The sequence below is a fragment of the Ctenopharyngodon idella genome, chromosome 23 (genome assembly GCF_019924925.1).
Source record: "Ctenopharyngodon idella isolate HZGC_01 chromosome 23, HZGC01, whole genome shotgun sequence".
Taxonomy (NCBI): domain Eukaryota; kingdom Metazoa; phylum Chordata; class Actinopteri; order Cypriniformes; family Xenocyprididae; genus Ctenopharyngodon; species Ctenopharyngodon idella.
The window spans coordinates 25,645,465-25,661,289 of record NC_067242.1 but is presented as its reverse complement, the minus strand read 5'-3'; the positions used below and the strand labels follow the sequence as shown (position 1 = coordinate 25,661,289).

Sequence of the window (15,825 nt, the reverse complement as noted above, 5' to 3'; positions counted from 1 at the left end):
CTATGAACAAATTTTGGGTCTTCGGTGAGAGACTTCTTCAGCCCTAACAAACAAACAAAAACCTCTGCTCACGTTGGTACGTTTTTCCCAAAGACTGTCGCAAGACCTTACGCCACAGCCATTAATAGAACTTAGCTGGCCCATTTCCTCTGGTGTCTGCAATAAAAAACTGCCATGGCTCAGTATTTTCGTCAGTTATAGGACAAGGGGTCAAAAGATATTTGCAGATTATGAAATTTTAGTTAATTACTAAGGCAGGAGAGAGTCAAGGGGAAAAGGAAGCAGGAAAGAAAGCAGGGCACCTACCCGAATATCTTCTGGATCCAGACTGTGCTCACTCCAAGCAGATGTGATGCTGCTATTCAGGTATGACCCAGACCGCCCCATGTCCAATTCATCTTCATAGGCCTCTGTAGCAATGTCATCCCTTAGTTGTGTACCCGCAAATAAGAACTGTGGAAAAGACATGGACATTTAAAAGATTCTTTAAAATTTTAGCCAACAAATGATCAAAGAATGAAAGCTGATTGGTGGGTTTACCTTTGGCACAAGCAGCAACCCCAAAGTGACAGTCACTGTCAAGTGTGTATGAGCAAAGAATAGCATCAGCATCCAATCCGGGTGAAGCTCAGGGGCTAGAGTGAACCTGTGGGTGAATTTACAGAATAATGTAAATCATTTCACCTAAAATCTACTGTGTTTGGCAATAGTCTGAACAAAATAAAACCATTACAATGTCTATACAATACAATTTTGGGTATTTCCAAAAAGTCATTACTATGTTCCCCAGAGTTATATGGCACATAATAAGCACAAGACAAAGGGTCTTGTCAGGGTTAGGGTTACCAGGGTTAGGGTTAGGGTAACATAAGAAGAGAGTGAATAGGCAGAATCAGTATTTATCTTTCTCTTTTGTCTGGTACGTGTGCATCATATAATTGGCTCTGCTCACATTCAGAAACGTTTATTCAGATAACCAACTTCTTCATTAATTGAACCTATTTAGAATGAATGCATACATAATTAAATAAACAAACTAATACAATCATTATTGAATCATGACTTTTCAATATATGGCATCACCACAGCCATCGTGGGTAATATGGTTAATATTACAACTTTGTCCAGCTTTGAAGCAGTATATAATGCAACATGTTTTGCCCACTCTTCTTCCCCATAGACCTTGGAAGTATTGTGGCTTTTTATCAGAATCCAGACTACACTCTTACTCTGATTTAAATAATTCTATGCAGAATCATTGCACTCATTATAAGAAGCCATTCAGTCATAACTTTTACCAAAAGGTAAAAATAATACTACAAACCTTGTTTATTTGGTAACACTTTATTTCACAGTGTCCTTGTTACATATGCTACATGTACTTACTATAGTAATAACAGTAAATTACGTATAATTACATGCAACTAATTCTAAACCAAACCCTTAGCCTAACCCTAGCCCTATAGTAAGTACATGTTGTTAATTAATATTACTCAGTATTTAAATGTATGATTTCACTATAACAAGGACACCTTAAAATAAAGTATAACCCTTTATTTTTAAAGTGTCCATGTTACAGTGTAACTATACATTTAAGTACTGAGTAATAATAATTAACTACATGTACTTACTATAGGGTTAGGAGGGTTTGTTTTAGGGTTAGTTGCATGTAATTATGTATAATTTATAGTTATTACTACAGTAATTACACATAACATGTGTAACAAGAACATTGTAAAATAAAGTGTTACCCAAACTTTTTGTATATGTGATATTAGGAACAGAAGATTGTAAAACACAATAACAAATCAAATATGCTCTGAACCTAGCAAGCTGAATTGCTTGATATTTACATGGCCACCTATACCTACAAAAACAGCATTTTTACTAAAATGAAAACACTAAGTGAGTGATTTAAGATTGTCTTCAAAAAAAAACTTTGCTGATGCTCACTCAAGCCACACAAATAGCACTCCTGATGTGAACTGTACAAGTAAACCTCCATTCACAATGAGAGTGTTTAAATCTGTTTCTATTAAGTGCCAGTGTGAATATCAAGAAATGGTCAAAAGTTAAATCTGACATTAGCATGTAGCTAAGCTACGCGTCAGTACTCTATATCCTATGATTCTCTTAGTTGAAATAACAGTGAGATGCATCTGTTTCGTACAATACTATTTCTACCTTTTTACTGAATAAAAAGATATTTATTGACAATATTTCCATCAGTTTTGTCTGCCATCTTTGGATGAAACATTTTCATATGAACTAGTCACAATGCACTGTGGGACTGTGTTATTCATAAAGGATACATATAATGCTGCCTTGAATTTTGGATCTGTGAATGCAAAATTGCATTTGCAAAGGACACAAGCCACATTTGTAACTGTGGTCACGCAATGACCATTATGGCACAACATGTCAGAGCATGTGCACTTCTAAGCCACAGCTCCAATATAGCAGGTTTATTTTTAGATTTGTGCTGTGTTTATCTGTATAGACGTTTTTTTTCTTCAGGTTTATCTGTGCTGGCCTGCTGGGAGACTGTCTTCACATGGGACTATGTTTGCAGTTAAGTTTGCAGCTCTGTTACTTCCAGATCTTTTAATCAGGTTGAAAATTGATGGTCCCTCTGAGATGCACTGCTACACTGAGTAGCATGGACATGTCCATACACATGAAGAAAATAAGAAAAAAATTTAAGAACAGTTTTCATCTTATCGTTGTTACATCACCTTCTAAGATTGCTGAGGTATACTAGATGTGTACACTGGCTGCCAAAATGCACTAATTATGGTTTATGATGAAAGGACATGGGTGCTGTTACACAAAAATACAGATACTTAACTAACACTATCCCATGGCTCTGTACTATGATTAATTACTGTAGAAACAGTGGAGAGAGCACCAAGCAATGCAGCACTTCTTAAAATCACATGTCCTGCCTTTGAAGTCAACCGCCTTTATCTTGAGTAAGAGTTCAAGCTATGTCCCTGCCTGAATGAATGCTTCATAACTGCTGAAGTTATTCACACACTCCACAGCCCTAAACTGATTCTTTAGAAGGCAAGGGAGGCAGAGTTTCCTCAAAAATGAATTCAAAATGAACACTGTTCAAACTGCCCACGTGGGGTGCCCACTGCCCGAATACTAGAGAACGCTGACAGCATAATCAATAATATCAATAGTGAACTGACCTATCAGAATGGATATTTGGTTGCACTTTATTTCGATGGTCCACTTTAGACATTCTACTAACTACATGTAACTTTGCAACTACATGTCAACTAACTCTCATCAGAGTGTTAGTAGACTGTTAGGTTAGGGTTAGGGATTAGTAGAATAAATTGACATGTAGTTGCAAAGTTACTATTAAGTTAATATTGAGCAGACAGTCTACTAATACTCTAATGAGAGTTAGCTGACATGTACACTGTAAAAAAATGTTTTCATGATTTGTTATCATAACATTTCTTTTGTCAAATCAACTTAGATAATTAATGTAGTTCAGATAACATAATATTTTGAGTTTCTGTTGATTAAACCAATTGTCTTCATTGTATTAACTCAAATTTTTAATTTCAATGAACTCAAAATTTTAAGGCAACCAGGTAACTTACTTTAAGTTAAACCAACAATTCTTTTTTTACAGTGTAGGTGCAAAGTTACTTATAGTTAGTAGAATGTCTAAATTGAAGTGGACCATCAAAATAAAGTGCTACCGGATATTCATATCACTTCTTTCCATCAAAAACATGCCTGAAAGGGCAAAAGACATAAGATATGAAAGATAAATAAATGAGACATAACCTTTCAAATCAGTCAGCTTACTGTATCATTTTACTGCAATAATGCAACAGTGAAAAAAGACTGTTTAGCCAAATATCCAAACTAATTCTGATTATTGAAGGATCTCAAAGTAAGTGAACGAATCCCTAAACTCTGAATGAATGATTTGCTGATGATTTGCTCATTCACTGAAACAGACTGACCTGTTTTTTTGTTGTTGTTGTCTTAAGATTAAATGATCCTCTTATAGTAGTTAACATCACATTATAGAGGAAGATTTTAACAGAATATCAACTTATATTTGGATCTGTTCCTCACACACAGCTGTCAAATGACTTGGAATATAGAGCACAAGTCATATGGACTACTTTTACGGTGCTCTTGCATCCTTTTGAGCTCCCATTCAAGTACTATCCAGGCTCAACCCTGCTTAGCTTCAGTGGGAAATCGGGCAAAAGCTGCTCACACACAGGTTAACATAAACAATGTGTTGAGATCACAAGCATCTAATGCTAAGGACCATATTCCAAAACACAATATATGATATTAAGCATCCATGCAGCAGATGGAAGTCCATATTCCAACAGCAGATCTGGCTTTAAGTCCAGTGTATTAAAGTGAAAGCAAGTGCAGGAGATATTGAATTAAAGGGGACCTATTATGCAAAACTCACTTTTATATTGTTTTTGAACATAATTATGTGTCCGCAGTGTGTACACAACCACCCTACTGTGGTAAAAATCCATCCACTTCTTTTCTCTTCCCCATAAATCTGAAACAGTGTCTCAAAATGAGGCAATTGTGACGTCAGGCCCTGCCCACAACTGGCGACGGAATCTGCCCTATTAGCTTAGGCCCCCCCTTTCTGTGTGTGTGCTTGAGGTGTGTGAGCTCAGAAAACCATATATAGGAAGTTTAGACTGATATGTCTTTAAAATGCATGCAAAAAATAAACTTTCATGATGACGAAGAACTGCAATATCATGTGAGCGTGACTGCGATAGAGATGATAATCCAAAATAAACAGCATGTTTTGTTAGTTTTTGGCAGAGTATCAGAGGCACAAGCTGTGAAGTCACAGCACTATTCTGGATAGGGGGGTGGGGAGCGCAGCTCATTTGTATTTAAAGATACATGCATGAAAACAGCATGTTTTTGTTTCCATTCAAAAATGATCAGAAATGATCTGTGTGGTACACATTCTGAGGACACTTGAGACTTATATTACATCTTGTAAAAAGGGGCATAATAGGTCCCCTTTAATAATGATAAGACATTTATGATAGGAAGAAAATGAGAAAATCCTTGGTGGCAGTCACTCACCTTAAAATGTGGAATATGGCAGAGAGGATGAGCTCATTGTGCACTGCGATGGCCATGTAGCGTGGCTCATGAAACGCTGAGGGGACGGTCCTCACAGCAAAACATAGATACACACCCCACAGAAGGAACAGGAACTCAGCTGTTTGTGAGAGGTAGTAAAGAGTTAACACCCAACTGACTAGTGCCTAGGACACACCAGTTCCCAGATCAAACAGAGAATGATGTGGCTGTCAAAACCTTTCTGTTACAAACCAATATAGTGCCAGATAAAAAATACCAGAATGACAGAGAAAAAAGACATTCAATAAATGCAATAAAAGACATCTAGATTGCTTGTATTCTCTGGACACTGCTTGACAGACAATTGCAAATGAAGCTGTGGAAGGTAGTTCAAAGTTTTAAAGTTCCCCATCCACTATTGGCACACCCTATACAATGTCAGCCAGTCAGCTGGCCTGACATCAATAAACATGTGTTCCACCAGTGAAAATCTGTCATCATCAATGTAACGTTTACTGATCCAGGTGTTATATTGGGCACATTCCAGTTTGCCATACTTGAGGATAAGACATCAGCATAAACATTTGTGTTGAATTCGATTCGTCACAGCCTGGCTGATGCTTCCTGCGAGCTCCGCTATGTGTCTGCAATTAGTGCCAAGCCAGCCTTGATTCATCACTTCCTTGGCTTGCATTTCAAACATAATGACCTGCAATGGTCTACCACGGTGGCTATGTCTGGATTAGCATACTACCACATTACTCTTACAATTTAGGCAATGCCACTTAGATGCACTTCATTTGTCAGGACTCAATATCTTTCCTGTTAAGAGTACAAGAACAGATTCTAGTTTTGTAAAAGTGGCTGCAGAAAAAGTAGAATATATCAAATTAGTTGTTTGAACAGCATTTATAGTGCTTCTTGCTATATTTGGAGCTTGGCAGCCCCAATAAACATTCATTTTTATTATATTTAAAAAGAGCAGCGTGAACATTCGACTAAACATCTCCTTTTTGTGTTCCATGGAAGAAAGAAAGTCATATGGGTTTAGAACAATATGAGGATGAATAAAAGATGCCGTAAGTTTCATTTTTGTGTAAACTGTTCCTTTAAATAGTGTCTTGAAGAGATTCTCTCTACTTTCTTTCTTTAAATAAGTATCCATTTTTGGGAACATTTCATCTAGACTCTGATTCTGTTTGATAATGTATTCAAGCTGGTGCTCATTAAAATGCCAAATAGTCATAAAGGAAGCTCTTAGGTAACAGATTCACTCACCCACAGCAATCATGTAGTCCCAGCGGTCCAGCAGACACATGCTGAACTGTAGCCCATCAGTGGTAAAGCCCACACTGATGAGAGCGAGATGTCTGTTTGGATTCTGACAAACAGCGGCGGTCCAGGCTATTGCGAACCATAAAACAATCAGCAGGATGATGCACAGTAGACGTAACACTCTCCAGCTGGTCATGTAGGGGATCCGTTGGGCTGTACGTGACAGGAACACCTTGAGAACCCTGGAAAACGGCAACAAAAACCATTGTATCCAGGGCCTAAAATTAACACTCACAAAGCACCAAATGCGAGTAAAAATCAGCGTTGGTGAGTATATTAAAGGGTGTCAATCACCCGTTGGCTGGGTAATATTTTTATGAATTCTAACAATGCGATGTTGTGAGAACATGAAGGTAAATAAATGTGAACGATGACAGGGACAGTTGACAGGCCAGCGCTACATCGTCACAAAATTTTAAGCCTTGGAAATTTAAATATTCAAGAGCAAGAAGATTCAAAAGAGAACTCAATTTGTTACTCGCACACTGTGTGGAAAGTTTTGTGTGCGCACATCCGAATAGCGTGCCCAGAAAGATGCATCTCAGACAGTGCACAAATGCTGAATTGAGCTCTCTTTCATGTCTTCATGTGCTTAAATGGGTAACACCCCCCCCCCCCCCCCCCCCAAAAAAAAAACATAAAAAATGTCCGTCTCGACGAGTATCCTATTAAACATAGTCGATTATGTCTTAAGTGAATGTAAACAATAGACAAAGTCCGTCAGTATCAGTGTATTGAATCTGTGAATTAGGTCTTAAAGTGACAGTAGCCTAATATTTCTGCAGCTGTCTGTGTTTTTAATGTTAACAATTGTTGACCTTTGTTAAAGTTTGCATTTGTAATGCATTTTACTTCCATAATGTGGTGTAATTTCGAGTGAACATGATATTCAACAGGATTGATTGAATAGGAAATGTGGGCTTTCCAGAGACTTGGAAAGTTCCTTTTTTTTTTTTTTTTTTAATAGTTTGCTAAAATGTTTTAAAATAACTGATGAATCATGCTTAAGGCCATGAATGTATATTAATGAACTAAAGGTAAATCTGAATTTTGTTAGACATAATAATAATATTTTTTCAAAAGTCAATTTCAAAGTCAATTTTAAAGTCAAATCAAACAAACATATAAATTTGTCACCCTGATAAAGTGTCATCTACGCCCCGTAATGAGTGTCTAGTAAAATAAATGATCTAAGCAATGTGTTAATTTTCACCCCAGTGAAGCCATTCATTTCTGATGCCTTTAATAGGAATGCCATTAGATAATTTCCAACATATATCATACCATCAAGCCCACATTATCTTCTGTGCATGTTAAAGATCCTCCACATATCCTCCTCCATCTCTTTCTTCTGGAGGCCAGACCCTCAGAACCCACCAAACAGGCTGTCCACAGTTCATTTTCTGCATTTGTTGTCCAAACCATTCAATAAAATGTAATACACTGTGGCCATTTTGTCCTAAGTACCTCCTGTTATGTTTTCCCCCAATGACTTTAAGTACTTTACCCCTGATGAACTAGCCGTAGAACATGCAGCTCTGACACTTTATAGGACGCTTACTTTAATGGGAAATTAGGGATAATACAAACTTTAACTGTGCTTAAAAGGGTATCACAATTAAATCAGGAGAGGCTAATGCTGCAAGGTCATGCAGGAAATGAAGCCCATATAAAAGTAAGAAAAAGTGCATTAGAGGGCCGCTCTAGACATGCTGACCTTCTTTATAGCATCTTAAGTCTTTACTGTATTTTATCTGAACTTTTTATGAAATATAATAGGGATAACAAGGCTAAAGTATAATGTTTATTTAATGACTAAAATCAAGAGAACAAGCAATACATGCTTCTAGATACCTCATGTTACCCTTGTGGAAAAGTACACTTTAGCACGCTTTGAAAAGGAGTAGTTATCACAAAAATAATACACTTTAAAGTGCCTCTATTATGCTTTTTCGAATATTACATTTCATGCAGTGTGTAATATAGCTGTTTGTGAATGTAAAACGTCTGTTTTAAAGTTTTAAAGATCAAAATGCATGACAAATAAAGTTATTGTCTCCTAAAAGAAAGAATTGATTCTGAACTGCCATCAGCAATTCCAGTCTCACTTCCTGTGACAAACCTATGTAACAATGTAACACATTTACATAATGCCAGCCTATGGTCTTTATTGGCTGCCTGTGAACAATGTCTACTTTGACCCGCCCTCAAACACTGTAGTTGTAACTGAGGCCTGAAAGAGTTTGGTTCATGTTGTCGACATATCCAGAAGACGGTGTTTTCTGAGCTGCGAATCCACTTTGTATAAGTGCTAAAAGAGCTGAAATTCAGATATGGCAATTAGCATTTCGTTCATCACAACAGACTGGGTCATCGGACCAATCAGAGCAGAGTAAGCTAGCGGAAAGGAGGGATTTAGAGAGACTGAATCTTCAAATGAACAGTTTTCAGGCTTTGAGAAATGAGGTGATGTGCAATGTATATTATGAGAAAATTAAAATGTTTTTTGACCTTTGATATATGTAAACCTATTGTAGGAGACCTCCAAAACAAAATGAGAAACCTTTAAAATAGCATAATAAGGACACTTTAAAAGAATATACTTTAGTGTGAACTGAATGTAATGTTTTTAGACACTTGTTAATTACAATTAAAAAAAAGTACTACAGTTTAAATTTATATTAAATGCACTTAACTGAACTTATTTATTTATTTATTTTACCCACATAAATGGGACTTTATATATCTTTACTGCACTGCTTAATGTACTGAGGCATTTATGGTAAACTAAAATAAATGTTAATATCATGTCTATTGAAACTTGTATTTGTATTATTATGAAGTAATTTAGGATATTTAAATATATATTAACTTTAAATGTACTATAGAATAACACTACATTTTAAATTATAATCAAGTACTTTACCTGCTTATGTGCATTATCTGCAAGTAGTTTTTCTAAAATATACTTTTAATAATTGATGTACATTACAAAGGCACATTCAGTATAATTGAGGGCGCTTCTTTTTCACATGTCATGAAGGGTCAGAATATTTAAACTGCATAATAGTGTGTATTTAGAAAACTGTTGGGAGTCTAGTTAAAAATATATTTTTAAAAATATTGTTTTAATATGAACAAAATGTATAATTATTCCAAACAGGAACTAATTTAAAATGAACAATTTTGTTATACAACAGTGTGTCCAAAATTTTAAGTTGCTATCTATATTTTTTATTTTGGTTTAGCACTAGTTAAAACCCACGAGGAACAGATGAAATCTAGCAAACTGTTCAGTCTCTGTAGCCCAGCCTTTGACTCTTTCGCCCACTATCCAATCTGCTACCTGACACCCATCCACCTTATTGTTTTTTTCAGTGTTGATTCTGAAATGGCAAAGATCTCAGCAGGTTCCACCTCATCGGCCATATTAGGAAAGTGCAAGTTGTGACATTTAATAACATTGTGGTCTGTGAGTCATCCAGCATGTGTGTGTGAGTTATTGTGTGTATAGGTGTACGTGTATGGGTGTGTGTGTGTGTGTGTGGTTGTTTGTCTGGAGCAGCATATCTATCTCTCAGAGGCATCAATCTCAAAACTCTCACAGATTACAATGTGTCTTCCTCTGCTCACAGATTGTAAGTCATTCTCAATATCTTATTCTACCCATTCCTATGATTAAAATTTTCATCAATCAAGATAGTTCATTATTATTAAGAATGTGCCCAAAATAATAACAACACTGCAAGTACCTGTAGAGTTTGAGGGTGACCGTTCCATAGACCGTGGCAAACCCGAGCAGACGAACCCATCGCAGCAGGATACAGCGGAAAACACTCGGCTGGAAGTACAGAATCACCACCTGGAAAACAATAAGCAAGCACTTTATCTTAATAACTAAGTAGTGCGTATATATTTATTCAGATGAGAAGGAAATGTTTGGTACAAGATCCCTACTGTTTTGTCCTTGACTGATGGTTAAAGGATATCACAGTAAATTAAAGTTTAATATCTAAAAGGTGATGTGTGTAATTTTAGAATTGCTAGAAGCACAAAACGGAATTGCAAAAATAATAAATAATTTTAAACAGTTTTTCCAAATGTGCAAATGAGATTTAAGAGAGGCAAAGTGGACCCTTGTGAAAAAGAAGTACACTTTAGCATACTTTTAAATAGAGTACTAATTACGGAAATGTAACGTGCATGTTCTGTTTTGTTCTGTTTTATAATCATGCTGTTTTGTTTTCCCTCTTTGTCTGCTTGCCTGTGTTCCCTAGTTAGTTTCCCTGGTTATTAATTAGTTCCTGCACCTGTTCTGTTTTATACTTGATTACTCTTCTCATGTGTTTAAGCCATGTGTTTCCTTAGTTCCTTTGTCCAGCATCATCTTAATATTATATGGTTAAGTTATTCTTTTCTCCTGCACATTTACTTGTGAAGATTATTATTAAAGGACTGTCTATTTTGTACTCCTTGTCTTCATGCACTCATTATAGCCACATAATGGACTGTGATTGGATGAATTTTGTGTGTCATTTTTCTTTTTTTCCCCTCTCCCCCTACATGATGGACCTACCCGCTGTCCAACTACTCTGCCTGGAGCAGAAGGACCGTTCACTGGAGGACCATACAAGGGACTTTTTAGACCTGTCATGCCTAACTCACTACCCAGACCACTTGTGCTGCTTTTTTTAAGTTTTTTTTTTTACCACACCAGCCTCAGCGTGTGGTTCAAGGCACTCCTTCCAGTGAACGGTCCCAGAGAGGATTTCACCGCATTTGTGGAGTGGGTGCTGGTTAACAATGAAGCAACGTTATCCCTTTGCCCATTGGAGGACATCACCAGCCCCACTCCAGATCCAGAGCCCAGCCAGCCACCTCCCACACACTACACGGAGTGGTCACGCCCAGCTCCACTAAAGCTCCAAGTCTCCCGTCTCCCCGCTGGTTCCGCCTAGCTCTAAGTTTTCTGTGTCTCCCCTGGTTCTGCCCAGCTCAAAGTATCCTGTGTCTCCAGAGATCCCACCCAGCCTCCCTCTCCCATCTCCTCTTGCAAAGCCAGCCAGTCCATCGGCCCAACCTAGTTCCCGTCAGCTCCTCAGCTCCTCACTGGTGTACTAGCTCCTTACGGGTCCACTTTGTGTCTTCTAGTCACCAGCTCCGCCTAGTCAAGAGGATCCCCTGGCTCTGCCTCCAGCCGTCAAGTCCATCACTCCATCTCGGCTTGTTGAACTGTTGGCTCCACCTTGGTTCCTCCCTCCCTCTGCACCACCTGGGACCATCATCCTTATGGCTCCACCGGGCTCCGTTCTACTGGCTCCGCCTTGGTCAGACGTCACTCTGCCTGCTCCATGGACTTGCTGGCCCTTCAGCTCCACATCGTCCCTCCACCCTTTAAGCTCCGTCGGCTCCGCCTTGGTCTTTAGTCCCACCGGCTGGTCATTTGGCACCCTGGCTTCACCTCAGACACTCGTTGCTGTGGCTCCACCTCGTTCTATAGTGCCATCAAAGTTGTGTGGGCTCATCGACTTATCAACTCCACCTGGGTCTCCACCTCCATTGGCTTTGTCTCCGTCTGTCATCCCCCTGGTATCATCAGCCACCTTGGCTCCACCCTTCCTCGACTCCGCCGTGGGGCTCCTCTTGCTCCTGGCTCCACCCTGGCTCCTCAATCATCATCACCGCCTTGGCCTCTTGCGCTGCAAGCGCCTCTCTGTTCTGGATTTTTGCCTGCTCTTACTTCCTCTTCCAGAGCCCCCACCCTCCCTCCTCAGTTGGACTGTTATGGCACATGGACGCGCCTTCCCAGAGGGGGGTGTACTGTAACGAGTATGTTCTGTTTTGTTCCGTTTTATTTTCATGGTGTTTTCCTGTTTGTCTGCCTGCCTGTGTTCCCTGGTTAGTTTCCCTGGTTATTAATTAGTTACTGCACCTGTTTTGTTTTACGCTTTATTATGCTCCTTATGTATTTAAGATGTGTCACATCTCACTGATTTTCAGCATCTTGCATCATGTGTGCCACATTTTTAAGATGCTGTAAAACTTTTGAGACCACTGCATTATGTTCCATTCTGTTATGCTTCGTCAATTTTTATTGCAACATTTTTTTCAATAAAATGATTTTATTCATTTCTTTTTAATTTATTACACTAAAATAACATGTGGAATATACACACCCTAATTTTAACACTCAAATAAATAAATAAAATAATACACAACATATTTACTGTTTAACTTGTACAAGGAACCAATAGACTACTAACATCCTGTAAACAGCTTTTTTTTTTTTCTGGAGACACATGAAAGTGCATAAATCAGAAATTCACTTTTCATTTCTCTGCTCATCACTCTATCCAGACTTGCATCAAGCCTTCAACCTATTACAAAATACAAATAATCTCCTTGATGTGACTGTGATGTGCGCTTCCATTGATCTATCCATCCATCATCCTTATCTGTCACCGTTCTCCAAACAAACCCGTCAGATGCCAAGGAATCTAACAGAGAATTCCAGCACATCACAGCAGTTCCGCTGCATCCACAGAGAGAAAGAGAGAGAGACACTAAAGGTGAACTGTAATTGAAGCAGAATTTCACAGCTGTGCCGCCTCCCTCTGTCCCCCGCGCGCTGGCCTCCGCTCAATCTCTCTATGTGCAAACAGCCATGCGACGCTCTGTGTGTAATCTATTAACAACAGTCTGCTCACTTCTCAGGAAGTTCTATTATTAAATTGATTATGGAAAAATGAGCGGATGAATTGTTTCAGCACAGACTCTTCTGTCATAATTAAGTTGAGAAAAACTAATGATAGACACTGAGATACATCCGTATAGGGGGCTCATGCAGACCCCCACAGCTCCCTCACACATGAGACGACACTAATCTTAAAGGCTGGAATGAGCGAATTGTGAAGTTACATATCATCAAATAATTATTCTGGTATTTAAAGTCAACATGAGAAGCTTTTCGGCATTTTCAACACGTTTAGTGTTGTACAATGTGACATATTTTGAAGTAAAACAGGATATTCAGTAAGAAAAAAGGTGGGACTTTATTTTATCCTTTGGGAATTGTAAAAATATAATCTAAACGGTCTTTTCACCAAAACATACAATAAACTCAACAGTCAAAATAGAAATGACGATATTTTTGTGATTTGTAAAGACATGTACATGGTTTATAGAAGACAAATTTGTAATGTCAGGTGCATATAAACTTATTTTGTAACAGAAAACAAAACTCATTTTGCATATCATCGGATCCTCAAACAGCTTATACACAGACTTTGAGTGGTTTGTCAGTTTGAATTGTTCAGTTGCAGTCATTCAACTGCCCTTTTGTAGACAATTATTTTTTTTTTTTTAAATAGACAATATAATACATAAAACCACAAGAAGACCTTTTATCAGCCTTCAAAGAAATGGCAGTATTTTTTAAAGCAGAATCTCAAATTGTGTAATTGTAGCTGCAAGTATTTTTATTGCAATTACACACATCACCAGCAGATGTCCTCTGTGTTTTGAGTGCTTTGATACAGTGAATCATTTTGTGAAGGAAATGGTTGAAGTGATTCAAAGTTGGTTTCCTGGGGGGTATTTCAGAAAGCAAGGTTAACTTACCGTCACATATACCCTGAACTCTTGGTTGTTTAAAGGGATAGTTCACCCAAAAATGAAAATTCTGTCATCATTTACTCACCCTCAAGTAGTTCCAAACCTTTATGAATTTATTTGTTCTGCTGAACACAAACAAAGATATTTGGAAGAATGTCAGTAACCAAACAGATCATGCACCCCCTTGCATAACCTGTTTTCTGGAATACCCCCCGTTTCAGAAAGCTTTGTTTATATCACAATAGAAGCTCCTTATCAATAGTCAGTACTATTTTATGGCTTCTTTTTCTTTTATTTAATGTCATTACCAGTTGCACCAAATGTAACAATCATATCAATTGTTTCCCAAAAGCATCGTAAGCCTAAGTAGATTGTAGAAATTATTAGCACTAATGGTCTGTGCAATCTTCTTGGGCTTATAATGCTTGGGAATTAGTTCCAGTACAACAATGTAACTCTCTGCTTAATCACCATAGTACAATGCATCGTTAGAGAAATTAACTAGCTAGTCACGACAAAAACCATAGTAACATGGTCACATCTGTGTCGTTTGAGCCATGTTGGTTCAACAATATAGAACTGTCATTAATGACATCAAGTCAAGTAATATCTTCTGCCAATTAATCTATTCATCTATGCAAGATCCCAATTAATGTCAGATCATTATAGTTCATTTACTGTAAATGAACAACAAAGTATTTTTTAAAATCATGTTAATATGCAGTATATAATGCTTATTGTGGCCAAGAGCATGATCTATTTAAGTCTGCATGTCATACAAGAAACTTCTAACCACAGGTCAAGAGCTGTAGTTGTGACCACACAAGTTTGCGATACTGTTTGCAAATGTTCTTTGAAGCTTAAAGGGTTAGTTCACCCAAAAATGAAAATTCTGTCATTAATTACTCACCCTTATGTCGTTCCAAACCCGTGAGACCTTTGTTCATCTTCGAAACAAAAATTGAGATATTTTTGATGAAATCCGAGAGCTCTCTGACTCCTCCATAGACAGCAACTTAATTACCACTTTCAAGGCTTGTAAAGACTAGGGGTGCAACGGTTCAGATTACTCACGGTTCAGTTTGTATCATGGTTTTAGGCTCACGGTTTCGGTACGGTTCGATATATGCTATCTTCAGGGAAAAAAGTACTACTGTCAAATAAAAATAAAGAAAATAAGAACAAATAATCAAACAGCACAAATAAATACAGTAAATCAAAGATATAAATAAATAAAGCTTTTCAGGTTTTTCATGTATCCAGTTTTCAGATACAAAAATTGAATAAAGTAGCTAATAAAATGTAAAACAACATTGCATGTAATCTTCACTGTATAAATTAAATAAAGATTAATCATTATTAATTAGTAAGTTACTATTCAGTCATGAGCAATGAGTGATTGCCTTGTCTTTTGTTGTTTGATTAACATCACTTTTAGACAGCAGGAATGCAAGTGCTGCTGTTTCTTTAAGACATAATACACGGATCAGTACACTGATACTGAACACGCGTTCTTTCTCAAGTGTATAAGTTCACTTAACACATAACCTACTATGCTTGCTAGGATACTCGCCAAGACGGGCATGTTGACATAATTTTGTGTGAATTTGTCCGTTCAAGCACAAGACTTGAAAGAGACCTCAATATTTGCACGCTGAACGCACACTTTGGATGAGTGCACAAATCTTCTCACAGCGCACGCGTAAGTTCTCTTTCGCGACTTGCACTTGAATGTTTAAATTGGCAAGGCTTAAATGAGTTTAG

General features: G+C 37.7%; 1 protein-coding gene across 3 annotated transcripts in view; it reads right to left on the bottom strand.

Moving 5' to 3' along the window:
• The window catches only part of gpr158a (G protein-coupled receptor 158a), a 130,868-nt gene that overhangs the window by 5,888 nt on the left and 109,155 nt on the right, over positions 1 to 15,825 (bottom strand). For 2 of the 3 annotated variants that reach the window (XM_051882650.1, XM_051882652.1), the window contains 6 exons: positions 10,200 to 10,309; positions 6,391 to 6,629; positions 5,113 to 5,251; positions 541 to 646; positions 307 to 453; positions 73 to 156 (listed from right to left, as the gene is read on the bottom strand). In XM_051882650.1, the coding sequence (XP_051738610.1) occupies positions 73 to 156; positions 307 to 453; positions 541 to 646; positions 5,113 to 5,251; positions 6,391 to 6,629; positions 10,200 to 10,309 (825 nt within the window). The remainder of the gene's footprint in view (positions 1 to 72; positions 157 to 306; positions 454 to 540; positions 647 to 5,112; positions 5,252 to 6,390; positions 6,630 to 10,199; positions 10,310 to 15,825) is intronic. The other variant, XM_051882651.1, reaches the window with a different exon arrangement.